The sequence below is a fragment of the Xenopus laevis genome, chromosome 3S (assembly GCF_017654675.1).
Source record: "Xenopus laevis strain J_2021 chromosome 3S, Xenopus_laevis_v10.1, whole genome shotgun sequence".
Classification (NCBI taxonomy): domain Eukaryota; kingdom Metazoa; phylum Chordata; class Amphibia; order Anura; family Pipidae; genus Xenopus; species Xenopus laevis.
The window spans coordinates 18110327-18126045 of record NC_054376.1 but is presented as its reverse complement, the minus strand read 5'-3'; the positions used below and the strand labels follow the sequence as shown (position 1 = coordinate 18126045).

General features: G+C 41.1%; 1 protein-coding gene across 2 annotated transcripts in view; it reads right to left on the bottom strand.

Moving 5' to 3' along the window:
• The window catches only part of LOC108712645 (gamma-aminobutyric acid receptor subunit gamma-2), a 122074-nt gene that overhangs the window by 53241 nt on the left and 53114 nt on the right, over positions 1-15719 (bottom strand). For both annotated transcript variants that reach the window (XM_041588045.1, XM_041588046.1), the window contains exon 6: positions 6519-6656. In XM_041588045.1, the coding sequence (XP_041443979.1) occupies positions 6519-6656 (138 nt within the window). The remainder of the gene's footprint in view (positions 1-6518; positions 6657-15719) is intronic.

Here is a 15719-nt window from a genome sequence, read left to right as displayed (position 1 = left end):
TCACATGGTCTCACCCACATTTCAAAAGGGGGGAGGTGTGATGCAGTATCAAGAGTGTGGTTTGCCCTGGGTTCTCATCTATCCCAGCCAAATATGTACACTCAATGTACCCATTTCAGATATTGCAGATAGATTACATATTCTCTTGACAACACTAAAGTTGTAAATGACACAACCTATGAATCCGGTGTGGAATTCTGTGAGCAAATTAAATCCTGGGCACAGAATAGGTTGGCTGATCAAGCTATAAGCATTCAGGACATCAACCAAGATTAGGCGGAATCCGTGGAGAAATACAAGGTCCGCATGATGCAGGTGTTCTATGATCTGGGATTCAACTCTCACAACAAAGCACATGTCTGCCGACCGCCATCTCCGCCTTCAATGCTCCCTCCTTATACCCGACAAAATCACCCTCTATCCTCAATCCCTCCACACTTCTGCCAATTCCTGAGGGGGGAATACAGTAGGATATAGACAATGACAACGAAAACATAAGGAATGGGAAAGGAGCACATGATGCACATGACTGTTTTGAACTTATGCTACAAGAAACGGCCCATCTTCCCACAGTTAGTGCATCCCCATTGGATAACCCAGATATAACCATGTTTGTGGATGGATCCAGATTTGCAGATGATACTGGAAAATTTCATGATTGGATATGCAGTCACCACCATGGATAAGGTACTTCAGGCAGGAGCCTTCCCCACCATCCTGTCCTCACAAGAAGCGGAGCTAAAAGCTCTTACAGTAGCATGCAAAATTGCTAAGGATAAACGTGTCAACATTCACATAGACTCCCGATATGCCCAAGGAGTGGCATTAGACTTTGGCGTTATTTGGAAGACAAGAGGATACTTGACAGCAACGGGAGCACCTATCAAGCATGGCAAGTCTGTTGTTGAACTTATGGATGCACTAGCTCTTCCAAAACAAGTTGCCATCCTAAAATTTAAAGCTCATGGAAAACTTGACTCCCCAGAAGCACGTGGCAACCATATGGCTGATCAAATTGCAAAAGAAGCGGCAAAGGACCAATTACAGGAATTGCCAGAAGATGTGCAAGTAGAGTCGACTCATCAGGAAGAGACCAATGAAACAGCTCCTCTTTTCCAGATCGATCTCCTAGATAATTTTGACAAACTGAAAGAAAGTCAGACAAACGCAAGTCAAGAGGAAAAGGACGGACGGGTGGCTGGGAAAAGGAGCTGTGTTACGGAATGGAATATATACACACGATAAGAAATTGCGTATACCAAAAAGCTTGTATCCGGCCCTAGTCCAATGGGCCCATGGACCAGCACATATATCAAAAAATTTGATGAACAACCTCATATAAAGGACATATTTTGCTCCCAGGATAACCACTATTACCAGGAACTATAGCGCATCCTGTGCGATATGTGCTAAATGTAACCCAGGACGGTTGGAGAAAACCTCCATCAAAACATTTAGTTAAGCCTTTATATCCCTTCCAGAGGATCCAGATCGACCACATCCAAATGTCAAAGAGTGGAAAGGTGGAAAGGATGAATAAAAAAAAAAAATGGCGCAAGACTCCGGAATGCAGTGGCCAGACAGCCTGCCTATTGCTCTGTTTAGTGTCAGATACACACCAAGGGGGGACCATAAATTGTCCCCCTTCGAGATTCTGTTTGTGTCAGCCCCCAGGTTAGGGTGTTATTTTCCCCAACAATTACAATTACAATCACTGACTTTGTATCTCAATTAACCAGTGAACTAACAAGAGTGCATGCTCAGGTCTTTTCTTCTATTCCAGATCCCTCTCTTGGCACAGGTGCTCACAGCCTCAAGCAACGAGATTGGGTCCTAGTCAAGACGTTTCTGAGAAAGCACTGTTTGGAGCCCAGATTTGATGGCCCCTTCCAAGTTCTCCTTACCACAGCTACTTCAGTGAAACTAGAAGGAAAACCAACCTGGATCCATGCCTCACACTGCAAGAAAGCAGATGCACCTAAGGAACCAGATATTGCTCTATATCCTTTACCTACTGCCCCTGGGACTAGCCCAGGAGGTGGCAATACGCAAGACAAGTGCAGGACAATTCTGATAAAACTCCTCTAGCACCCATGTAGCAACTTACACCTTTAGTGCCCTAGGCAGGACGAATAAGGATGGTAAATTCTTAATCAATAGAATGGCTATTACTAAACGTTTTGCAACTGTCAAATTGAATATTTCCTTCCCAGGGATAGTCAGGTTTGTGGAGTTGGTAGGGTTGGTCCCTGGCTTTGTGCAGGCCTCTCCAGGCTAAGCTGAACATCCATACCCACCCTTATGGTGTATTCCCTCTGGAGCAACTTGCAAACTTCTACATAGGTAGGGACAGCAAAATAGACATTTTTAGGGGGGATTGTGGAGGACAGGTGTCTGTGCTACTTTATTATCTCTCAGGTAAAAAGTCTATTTTACTGTTATGCTGTGCATTTTCATTTATTTCCTTGTTCAGCTATTTGCAAAACCATATATCACAAACTGCTAGATGAAACCAAGTTACAACCTCTCCAGGAGTCAGTCTGAACACGTCATGACGGCTTGTGGTCATGACACTCTGCACCTGCTTCCTGAGATTAAGACTGCACAAACACACTCCGAATAAGGACATGTTGTGCCATATGCTATGCTTATTGGCTAAATAGCTAAACCGCATACATCCTGAGCTACCACTCAATTCCCTATTTGACTATATAATTCTCTGTGCCTTAGAATAAAGCAGAAGAAGCATTTTGTATACTGAACAGTCTGTGTCAGTGTCATTCTTCCGGTCTAGACCTTTGCACAAACTAATTAGGACGGGAATAGATACTCTCAGGACTAATTAGTCGAGGTCTATCCTAGACAATACCGAGTGTGAAAGAGAGAAGAGTATTGATTCGAATCAGGGTGGAAAAATCTCCAAGCCTTGGTGAGGCCCACACTTCTAGTAAGAGAGGCTTAGTTGGATTGAGTAACAGTAATGTCACAAGGGCAAATTCTCAATCCATCTAAGGCGGGGTCCATCAAAGTATTAAAGTCTCCTGTGGCTATCACTTTGGCATGTGGAAACTGGGCAATAAATTGGGTAAGTTGCAATATACAGGACGGATCGTATGGAGGGGGGATGTATATATTCGCAATCACATACTCTTTATGATGCATGGTAGCAAGCAAAAAAAGAAAGTGACCTTTAGAGTCAGATTTGAGGGATAAAAGCTGAATGGGGATCGACTTGGAAATCAGAGTGGAAACCCGGCATTATAATGCCAGCCCACCCAGGCTTTCTTAAGGGCTAATATTTTACTTCCTTCCAGGTGGGTTTCCTGTAAAAGTACAACATCCACGCCTCTTTGTTTCACATAGTTAAGTACTAGCCTACGCTTAATAGGGTGTTTAAGGCCACAGGCATTCCAACATAGTAACTTAAGAGTCATGGAGGTTTCCAGACACAGGTAATGGCTGTGTGTATCATCCCATACAACATAATAGTACTTAAACACCTGAGCTGAACATGCATCAAACCTAAAACAAAAAAGAATATAAACAAACCCATCCTTCTCCCACCCCTTCTACTTTTACTCCCAACTTTAAGTAGAATATGACCCATAACGCAAAACAAGTAAACTTGTGGGGGTGTTAGCACAACCGCTCTGTCAGAGCTGTGAGGGGTACGCAGAGATGTACCATTTACCATGCCCTCACTCCGTCACAGTGCCTGGATTCAAATTATAAAAAGAAGGTAGGCCTTGAGGTAATGTCCCGACCAGCTTACAAATGTATCACATCATATTTCTTACCCAAATGGAATAGGAAAAGGCCAGAGCGATGGAAAAGCTTGTCCCGCCAACTGTCCCGAAAGGGTCTCCAACCCCAGACAGTAATGTGGGTGCCAGAATAGTCCAAAGGCAACGAGGCGTAGACTAGTGAAATGGCAGGACAATCGGGGTAATCCGTGCAGGTCAGGCAAAAATGGAACAGGCATAAGAAAAGCAAAGTGAAATTAACTCTATATAGGAAGTATAGGAATCCTCATATTAGCTTGACTATGGTGATTTACTGCTGCTGATGTGGCCCTGCCCGGTCCTCCTCCACTGGGCCGTGTGTTCTACGATGCAATCAGTCGTTCAGTTCTCTGGGCGATGTGAAAAAGTGAGTGGATCCATCCAAAATTATTCTCATCTGGGCAGGGTATAACATTGCGTACTGGATATTTTTGTTGGCTCAGTCGTTTCTTGCATTCAAAGAACTGGGCCCTTTGCTTTTGCACCTCAGCCAAGAAGTCAGCATAGATAGAAATGGTACAGTCTTCAAACGCGATCGAGCCCTTCAGTCTGGCGAGTTTAAGCATGCCATCCCTGTCGCGGGCATTCAGAAGCCAAGCGATAAGTGGTCTAGCAGGTGAGCAGAGGGGATCCTGTGTGCTCGCTCGAATGCAAAGGAGTGTGATAGGGATTGCTGCCCAAAGGTGGTTTTCAGACAGTTTTCCAGAAAAAGTTCAGGGGCATCCCCTTCTGATTGCTCCAGGAAACCAAAATAACAAAAGTTGTTCCTACGGAGTCTATTTTCAAGGTCGTCCACTTTTTGCTGTGGCAGTTGGAGGGATTTTTGCAAATCTTGCACGGAGCCCTGAAGAGGTAAGCAGGAGTCTTCCAAAGTGCTTATACGCTGCTCCGCAGCCATTGCCCTTTCACGCATTTTATGCATATCATGCTTAATTATAGAAATGTCAACCTTAAGCTCATCCGTTTTGGAACTGATGAGAGAGGCACAAGTTTCTTTGGTTGTGCGGATTTCCAAAAGGACATCCCGAAGAGAGGGTTCTGCAAGTTCCTGAGCATCAGAGTTTTTCTCAGGTGACGGGGAGGTAGGCCCCGAACCAGATGTACCATTTTGTGGAGCACAGCCTTCCCGGGTATATCTCACCCTTTTCTGCGCCCGATTCTGCCCTATTAGGTGCTGCGGTGGAAGGGGATCCCAGATTTGATCCACTTTTTAAATTAGATGGGTCTACCGACCGATATCAGGATAATTATGCAAGCACTGAACGGAGCTCAGCAAAAGTGCGACCGCTCACATCGAGTTGGAAACCACGCCCCGACATTTATTTTATTTATATAAAAAAACACATTAATTATAAATAATATAATTTATGGGAGCACTTCTTTGGGGATCTTAAAATAAATCCCATCCTACATGACTTAAGGTACAGTTATTTAATATCATCACTGCTATTGCTGCTCTTTTACTGTCTCAATCCTGCCCCTATAATCCATATACTGTATGTTTCTTTGCCGATACGCAAATCATTTGAATATGAAACCCGTAACTAATAATCCCTGTCAAGAATTGGGCAGAGATAATGGAAGGCAACTGTAAAAGAGAAAGAACAGATCAAACTATTTCTTTAAACAAACTCAGCTGTACCTGCAACCTTGTGACTTGGCAGTCTGTCAGCCTCAATAAAACCTTCCAGTATGACAGTAGCCTTTGGCAATACTGAGTTGTTGAGTAAAAAGTTAAGAGTTGTTTGAGAAGAGAAGCACAGATAAGTGCTAAACTGCACACAGAAGCAAAAAATAAATTAAAACATACTAAAAATTCAAAAAATCCAAAAATACTGAATTGCTGTAAGAACAAATTATATAGTGCATAAAGTACCCCCTATTGTAAAATATAAGGATATTATAAGTCTAATATCCTCATATTTTCCAACAAGTGGTACTTTATTTATTATAATACACAAGATTTAGTGAGTCATGTGGCAAAATTACACCACTATTCACTGTTTATAACTGATAACAACTAGTCACCATTTATAAGGATACAATTTATATTAATATTTTTTGTGTATTATATTAATATATTTTATTTTATATTTTTATATTGTCAAGGATGGATAAATACACATTAATATAAGCAGTCGGGATTTAGTTGGAAACCCCCAGTCTCCTGTCCACATGGGTTACCCACAGGTATCCTGCATGGGTAGTTGTGGGGAGATTTAAAAAAAAAATTCCAACAGTGTTTGCAGATTTACCCATATCTGACATCTGGGTTTTTGTGATGTAATTTCCATCAGTCAGTTAAGGTTTTGGGGATGATTTATAAGTGTTTGAATTTGAATTGATTTGTGCTAAAACTCCTGAATTTGAATTATGCTTTAAAAAATGTACAATATTTATTGAACACAAAAAATTTGAAGGTAAATCTTTATCATCTAAAAGCTGCCGAGTTCATGTAAAGTCAACTCAAGCTGTTTTGGCCCATTTAAAATGAGTACAAATTCTAGGTATTTGAGTTATTTTCAATGATTTTAGTCAATCAAACATTTTATATGTGTATTTTTTTAATAAATAAGAAAGCATTTTTTTAAAAAAAAATAGAGTTTATTTAAAGTAGAAAAAAAACTAGATAAAAATCGAATTTTAATAAATAGGCTTTTCTGTAAAAACCTTTAACTTTGCATCCCAATTTTCCACACAAAGGTCTTGAGCTTTTTATGCAGTATAAATCCCTACCTGATGTGGTCTTCACTTCTTCGGTTGTATTCCTTAATCCAACAAATGAGAATTGATAAAGCCTCCATGACCTTATGTCTCCAACTTCAACTGAACTGCGCTTCCATTGATAGATTATTTCTTCCTTTGGGTATCCATCTTCAATGCAATAAAAACAGTTAATCAGAATCAGGGTAAGTCCCTCTACATGTAGTAAAAAATAAGTATATTTTCTAAATGCATAAATGCTCATTTACAAACTATGGATCTTATCCCAATTTTATAAACATTTTTGTCTGTTAGCATCATTACATTCCTCAATGTGTTGACTGTTAGTGAGGCTCATTTATAAACTTTGCGAAGTGCAGAATGATTTGCACAGTGAACATATTTGCCCTGTGAATGGTTCTAATTTATAAAGTTGTATATGACTGGTGTATTTAATAGGCAAACAGAATTGTGGAGCATTTTAAATATAGCCTAATCACAAATTGCAAATATTTGTGTGCACTCTGCATGTGAATTACACCACAACTTCCGTGGCAGTACATATATTTGCAAAACAGTTTCGGCAAAGTGCAAATTTAAATTGCTGCGAACTAGAGTCCTGCATCGGGTCGGATACGGCAGGTACCCATGGAATACTCTCAAGGTGGTAGGGTTTTGGGCAGAAATTTCTGAGTACCTGATTGTGCGGGTAGTCCGTGGGTAACCCGTCTGGGTACCCAGCTATGTTGCAGGACTGGTTCCTCCTACCCTCTCCTGAGTTTATGGTAGCGAAATAGGGTCCTGCATGATGTAAATTCTGGTTAAAAGTGACATCACTTCAAGTTAAAAGTGGTGTCACTTCCGTCTTTTTTTTCATTTTTCAATTTATGTGGGGTACAGAATAAAGAAGAGGGGGGATAAAGTTAAAAGGGTATCAAGAATTTAAAATAATAAAAAAAATAAACTGGAAGGTGGAAGCAGGTGATGACTTATTTTCACATAATATGATACGTTTCTATTACTTGTTTGTGTTTCCTCTTTTGTTTACTGCCTATTTGTTTACTGCCTATTTGTGTAGTGTGTTCCAATCACTCCATGTTTTTTCGTATTGTTTCATTTTACCATTTTTTAAGGCTGTCAACTCGTCCATTTTCTTTGTTTCTTCTAGTTCCCTTATCCAGTCCATTTTTTGGGGCGGTTCAGGGTTTTTCTAGAATTTGGGGATTACTATTCTAGCTGCCAGTAAAATGTGTATGGTCAATTTGTCCTGTATTACATCTTTTGTATATCTATTTATATTTAGAATTACAGTTTTTATACAGTTCGGAAATGTTTTAGGTCTCAATTTATCAATTATTCCAAAGATACTATTCCAGTATGTTTCCAATTTATCTCATGTATAACATATATGACTGCATGTTCCTTTTGTTTTTTCACACCATGGTTATAAATGTTGTGTAATGTGCTGGCCGTTCTGTACCATCTGCTCAAAAGTTTAAAGTCTGCTTCTTGTACTCTTACTTATCTTGATCCTTTGTGAGCTAATGTCATTATCTTTTTCCATATTTGTTCCTGGAGGTTAATATTTAGTTCTTTGTTCCATTGTTTTTCAAACCATATTTTCTGAGCAGGGTAGAGTTAGACCTCCTTCTGATTTGGATTTGATCAAGTATGATAGCTTCATTGATTTCTTGCCCACCCATAAAAATTTTGAAAATAATGAATTTTTCTTTTTAAAATACTTCCGTGGAAGTTTTACTGGAATCATTTGAAATAGATATAGTATCTTGGGCAATCGGACATAATAGGACATTCAGTCTTCCGAACCATTTGAAGGAGAAGATTTTTCCATTTTTTTAGCCAGATTTCCTGAGATAGTAATATTTAGTATTTCCAAATTAGAGAAATGTATCTTAAAGTTTGAAACTTCACTAAACTTGGTGAATTCTGTTATCACCTTTGAGCAAAATGAGACCTTTGGGTGGGATACGACTAAAAATGCGGCTGCTTTGTGTTCCTGGGTACCCATTTTTAGACTTGTTATATCCTTATTTTGATGAATTGTTGTTATTAATGTCTCCATAGAATAAACAAGATTGGAGAGAGGGGCGCCCTTGTCTAGTTCCATTAGTGATCTCAAAAGGCGGGGAAAGAATACCATTCACTTTTATACAAGTGTATAGAGAATACCATTCACTTTTATACAAGCTTATGGGGAATTATAAAGTGCCATTATTTTTGGTATCAGATACGGACCAAATCCAAAGGTTTGTAAATTTAACTTTAAGTAATTCCAGTCTACACGGTCAAATGCTTTCGCAGTGTCCGTGGTTAAGAATAATAAAGTGATCTGTTTTCATATGGAATAGTGCATTAAGTTGATAATTTTAGTCGAGTTGTCTTTTCCTCCCTTTCACGAAGCCTGCTTGGTCAGGATGGATTATCGATGGTATAATGGATTGTAGCCTATTGGCTAGCATTTTAGCATATAGTTTTTTATCCAAATTGATTAGTGATATCGGTCTGTAAATTCCACATTCTGGTGGATCTTTGTTTGGTTTGTGCAAGATTGTTATTTGTGCCTCTTGGGCTTGTCTATGGAAATGCTTATGGAAATGCTTCGTTTCTGAAATGGAGTTAAAGTGATTGAGTAAAGAAAGTATTTTCTTTTGTTGAAATTCTTTGTAAAAACCTGTGCTGTATCCATCTGGTCCTGGGCTTTTGTTGGGTGGTGTATTGTTGATTACTTTTATGAGTTCCTCTTCAGTAAAGGGATTTTCTAATTGCTTTTGTACTTTTGTTGTTGTCTTAGGAAGTTGTAAGTGTTGTAAATAGTTTTCCATTTTTTTTTCAGTTTACTCTGGTTTTGTGGCCCTGGATTCAAGTTGTATAAAGAACTGTAGAACTCTTGGAAACATTTTGCTATTCCTGGGTAAGTATGATGTATTTTTTGTTACAGTATATTAGATCTAAGAAGGCTTATTACCCAATTCGTAGAATTCTCTTTTGCATTTCAAATATGCCTGCTCTCTGAAGGAATCTAGCAGTTGTTTCAATTAAATCCTTTTGCTTTCCAGTTGTTCTTGTATTTTTCTCTCTAGTGATTCTTTATGTTTATTTTATAATTGGTTTATTTCTTGTATTGCTATTTGTATTTTCCTCTCATGTTCTTTTTTTACCTTAGTACTTAGTGCGATCAAGGTGCCTCTGGTAACCACCTTCACAGTCTCCCACAATGTCTAAGGATCAGTTTCCGGTAAGTCATTATGCTTACCTCTGTGGTGGTTGTGAGCAAATTGCCACTTTGGAGGCTCGAGTTAGAGCACTAGAGCAACAAATTGCAACACTGCAGTTGATTGACAATCTTGAAAGGAGTCTTTTGCTCACTGAGCAGGACCTAGCGGGGTCAGATACTGTAGTTTGGGGGGAACAAGAACAGCAGCAGGATGTTGAGGCAGGTAGCTGGGTGACAGTTAGAAAATATAAGGTGGGCAAAAGGAAAATGGAGGCTGTTCCAGAGCTTATACATGCAACAAATTTGCCAGATTGTGTGAAGATGATGGGAGTATGAACTCTGGATTGGAAATTCTAGATGGGGCTGATCTCTCTAACACCCGGGAGACCAGTTTCTCTAGTAGTGGTGGGGAGGAGAGTAGAGTCAGGCCTAAGCAGATTGTGGTTGTAGGGGACTCAATTATTAAGAAAAAAAAAAGGTAATTTGTCGTCCGGATCGCTAGAACCGAACAGTTTGCTGTCTACCTGGTGCCAGGATTCTGCATGTGGTTGATCAGATAGACAAATTATTGGGTGGGGCTGGGCATGACCCAGCTGTCTTAGTGCATATCGGTACTAATGACAAAATAAATGGTAGATGGAAGACCTTAAAGAGTGATTTCAGGGATCTAGGCTCTAAGATCAAGGAAAGGTCTTCCAATGTCATCTTTTCTGAAATTTTGCCCGTGCCACGTGCAAGTTTAGGAAAACAGCGGGAGTTTAGGGAGCTAAATGTGTGGCTCAAGTCTTGGTGAACGAAGGGTTTGGGTTCCTAGAGCACTGGGCTGATTTTTCCTTGGGGTACAACCTATACAGTCGTGACGGTTTGCACCTCAATGCAAGGGGGTCCACGTTGCTAGGGGAAAGAATGGCTAAGAGGTTGGAGGAGTGTTTAAACTAGGCAAGGGGGGGTGGGTGAGATAAAGAATTATGGGGAAACTAGGGTAGATGGGGCAGTGGGTTAGTAAGGGATCATGGGGGAGGAATGAGGGGGGGCATACAGTTTACCTGCTAAGGAGGTCCCTCTGTTACAAGGAAAACAGAATAATACTAACTTAACATATAATTCTCCACTAAGTAATGCAAATTTCAAAAGTAAAAGTAGTAACCTACGATGTATGCGAGTTTGTCAGGTAAAATGGGAGACCTAGAATTAATTGTATGCGCTAAAAATTATGATATAATTGGTATCACTGAGACCTAGTGGGATGAAACATGTGACTGGATTGTGAATTTAAATGGTTACACCCTTTTTAGGAGGGACAGAGGGATTAAAAAGGGTGGAGGAGTGTGTTTGTATGTAAAGCCTGAATTAAAGCCATGTAATAAAGAAATAATCATAGCTGGCACTGGTGAGGGTGTAGAATCACTCTGAGTAGAGATTTTGACTGGGCAAAAGGTTACAAAAATAATTATCATTGGTGTATGCTATAAACCACCTTGTATAAGTGTCGAGTATGAAGCCCAGCTACTCTTGCAGATAAAAGCGGCTTCACAGCTGGGTCAAGTTGTTGCTATGGGTGACTTCAATTATCCAGACATTGACTGGAGTAATGGGGTTGCTAAGACAGAAGAAGCTAGTAGGTTTGGAAATATGCTGAATGACAACTTTTTATTCCAGCTCGTTCAAGAACCTACTAGGAATAACTCTCTTTTGGACCTTGTAATAACTAATAATACTGAACTCATCTCTAACATTTGTGTGGTTGAGCATTTAGGGAATAGTGATCATAACATGGTCTCCTTTGAGATTCTGTTGCAGAAGCAAATCTATAAGGGAGTAACTAAAACACTAAATTTCAGACGTGCAAACTTTGACAGTATAAGGGCATCTCTGCAACTTATTAAAGGAAAACTATACCCCAAAATGAACACTTAAGCAACAGATAGTTCATATCATATTAAGTGGCATATTAAAGAATCTTACCAAACTGGAATATATATTTAAGTAAATATTGCCCTTTTACATCTCTTGCCTTGAGCCACCATTTCTTGATGGTCTCTGTGCTGCCTCAGAGATCACCTGACCAGAAATACTAAAACTCTAACTGTAACTGGAAGAAGTGTGGAAGCAAAAGACAGAACTCTGTCTGTTAACTGGCTCATGTGACCTAACAAGTATGGTTTGTTGGTATGTTTGTGAGTACAGTGAATCCTACGATCCCAGGGGGCAGCCCTTATTTTTTAAAATGGCAATTTTCTATTTATGATCACCCAATGACACATACTACTAGAAAAGTATATTATTAGGAAAATGGTTTATTTACATGAAGCAGGATTTTACATATGAGCTGTTTTATGCAATATCTTTTTATAGAGACCTACATTGTTTGGGGGGTATAGTTTTCCTTTAAGTGGGAAATGCGTTTCACAGGGTTAAACACAGAACAAAAATGGGAAGTCTTTAAAATGCTGCTTAATAAATATACTTGTCAGTATATTCTACTTGTAAGCAAGGAATGTCGTTGCAAAGCAAAACCTTTTTGGTTCAGTAGAAGCGTTGGTGTTGAGGTGGGTAAGAAAATACATGCTTTTGAGGCTTTCAAGTTAGCTGGGACAGCCAAATCATTTATAAGATACAAGGAGGCCAATAAATCATGCAAAGAAACTATAAGGCAAGCTAAAATTGATATAGAAAAGGATCAGGGCCGGAACTAGGGGTAGGCAGAGTAGGCGCCCGCCTAGGGCGCCGTCATAGGGGGGCGCAATTTTGAAAAGGAAATTTTTTTTTACATTTTTTTTTTATTTTTCTTTAAAGTTTTAACTCCTTGCGGCTGCCCCAGGCCCCCAGCAGAGTTCCGCTCTGCTTTCGAGACCCAGCCAGTCTCTACTTGTCCTGCTGGCTGGATCCGTCTTCTTTAGAGGCAGCAGGCCAGCAGCGACACGTAATGCGCAATTGCGCATCCAACCAATGGTGCGCCTGTATTAAGAGAGGCGCACCGCCGCGCCGGCGTGCGCGTTGACGTCAGGAGGGACCGAGGGAGCTGTGCGCCTGTGTGGTGTGACCTGGCCTGGCGCGTCGTATGGGTGCGGCCGGCGTTCTTACTTAGCTCTCTCCTCTGAGGTGCCTCTGACAAGTTTCCTCCTGACTGGGGTGGCTGCCTGTGCCTGGCAAGTGGTGACTGATCTGCTGCTGCTGGTATTGGAGCTGTTTGGCACACAACAACAACAGGTACAGACTTGGGGGGGCTGGGGGGGCAATGCATTTTTTTGGCACAACAGGTACAGATTTGGGGCGGGGCAATGAATTTTTTTGGCACAACAGGTACAGATTGGGGGGGCTGGGGGGCAATGAATTTTTTGGCACAACAGGTACAGATTTGGGGGGGCTGGGGGGGCAATGAATTTTTTTGGCACAACAGGTACAGACTTTAGGGGGGAAATATTTGGGTGCTGCTGGCTGGCACAGGTACAGATTGGGGCAATATTTTAGGTGCTGCTGGCTGGCACAGGTACATATTGGGGGAGATATTTTAGGTGATGCTGGCTGGCACAGGTACATATTGGGGGCAATATTTTGGGTGCTGCTGGCTGGCACAGGTACATATTGGGGGAGATATTTTAGGTGCTGCTGGCTGGCACAGGTACATATTGGGGGCAATATTTTAGGTGCTGCTGGCTGGCACAGGTACATATTGGGGGCAATATTTTGGGTGCTGCTGGCTGGCACATGTACATATTGGGGGCAATATTTTGGGTGCTGCTGGCTGGCACAGGTACATATTGGGGGCAATATTTTGGGTGCTGCTGGCTGGCACAGGTAAATATTGGGGGAGATATTTTAGGTGCTGCTGGCTGGCACAGGTACATATTGGGGGCAATATTTTGGGTGCTGCTGGCTGGCACAGGTACATATTGGGGGAGATATTTTAGGTGCTGCTGGCTGGCACAGGTACATATTGGGGCAATATTTTGGGTGCTGCTGGCTGGCACATGTACAGATTGGGGGCAATATTTTGGGTGCTGCTGATTGGCACATGTACAGATTGGGGGGCAATATTTTGGGTGCTGCTGGCTGGCACAGGTACATATTGGGGGCAATATTTTGGGTGCTGCTGGCTGGCACATGTACAGATTGGGGGCAATATTTTGGGTGCTGCTGGCTGGCACATGTACAGATTGGGGGCAATATTTTGGGTACTGCTGGCTGGCACAGGTACATATTGGGGGCAATATTTTAGGTGCTGCTGGCTGGCACAGGTACAGATTTTGTGTGCTGTTGGCACAGGCAGAATATCTTGGCTGCTGCTTGCATGGATAATTGATGGATTGCACTTTTCTCTTAGTAGTTGTGTTAAAAGTAAAATGTTGTAGATATTCTAGTATTTGCACTTTGTTTAACAGGATACAATTATCCTACTGTTTTGGTTTTTATGATATTTTTTTAGTGTACTTTATTTTTGTTTGTTAACATTACATATTTATATAAAAGAAAAGTTTAATTCATTAATGTGTTGTAAGGTTTCTTTATTAAAAAAAACTGTAAGTGATTAGGTGGTAAATGGTCCTACAGAACGGGGGGGGGGGGCGCTGATTGAAGTCCTTGCCTAGGGTGCCAAACTACCTTGGCCCGGCTCTGAAAAGGATATTGCAGCAAGCAGTAAAAAAAATCCAAAATGATTTTTTAAATATGTTAATTGTAAAAAAATGAAGCAGGAAGGGGTGGGACCCTTACTATCAGAGGGGGGTCAGCTGGTTGATGAAAACAAAATAACAACGCAGATTCTGAACTCATATTTTTCATCTGTCTACACAAATGAGGAACCAGTAAGTGAAAGTTTCCTTCTTAATAGTCCCAATTCTAGTAATACAACTAATGATGCATGGTTCACACATGATGAAATTCAAAAGAGACTAGAACATGTTAAGATTAACAAAGGTCCGGGGCTAGATGGTATTCATCCCAGGGTACTTAGCTAGCTTAGCTCTGTGATTGCCAAACCTCTTTACTTAATTTTTCAGGATTCATTGAGATCTGGCATAGTGCAGAGAGACTGGCGAATTGGTAATGTGGTGCCTCCATTCTCTTAGTAGTTGTGTTAAAAGTAAAATTTTGTGGATATTCTAGTATTTGCACTTTGTTTAACAGGATACAATTATCCTACTGTTTTGGTTTTTATGATATTTTTTTAGTGTACTTTATTTTTGTTTGTTAACATTACATATTTATATAAAAGAAAAGTTTAATTCATTAATGTGTTGTAAGGTTTCTTTATTAAAAAAAACTGTAAGTGATTAGGTGGTAAATGGTCCTACAGAACGGGGGGGGGGGGTGCTGATTGAAGTCCTTGCCTAGGGTGCCAAACTACCTTGGCCCGGCTCTGGTGATTTACTTAGACTTTGCTAAAGCATTTGATACAGTGCCACACAAAAGGTTACTGGTTAAATTAAGGAATGTTGGCCTGGAACTGTAAGGTTACTTACCAAAGGGTCCCTGCGGCGGTTCCAGCGCGGTGGCTCTCGGCGGCTCTGATGTCACGAGCGTTGAAGCGCAGGCGCGTGTACGCGCATGAACGGCACCGAACGTAGTGACGCCTGCGTCTTTACGCAGACGTGCTGACGCTGGCGAAAAAACGGCGCCAAGACTCAAGGTATTTAAACCTACTTTCTTATTCCTTCTGTGCCTGGTTATCGTGGTTTATTCCTGAGAAACCTAGCTATACTATTCCTAATTGCCTCCTGTGTATGACCTTTGATTGCCCTCGACTCTGATCTTTTGCTGCATACCCAGACCTCGGCCTGTCTATCGTTCCTGTTGTTTGCTGCCTGCCTCTGACCTCGGATCTGCCTGACTACGCTCTCTCTTCTCAACTCCCTGGTACCTCGATCCTGTGTAGCTTTACTGGCTTCTCTCCACTCATGGCTCCCCCTGTAACATCCTCAGGTGGGTTCAGTGCTGTGCGAGCCGCTTGTGGGTCCTTTACAGCTTGAAGAGATCCATCATCTGAAAACCCTGGTAAG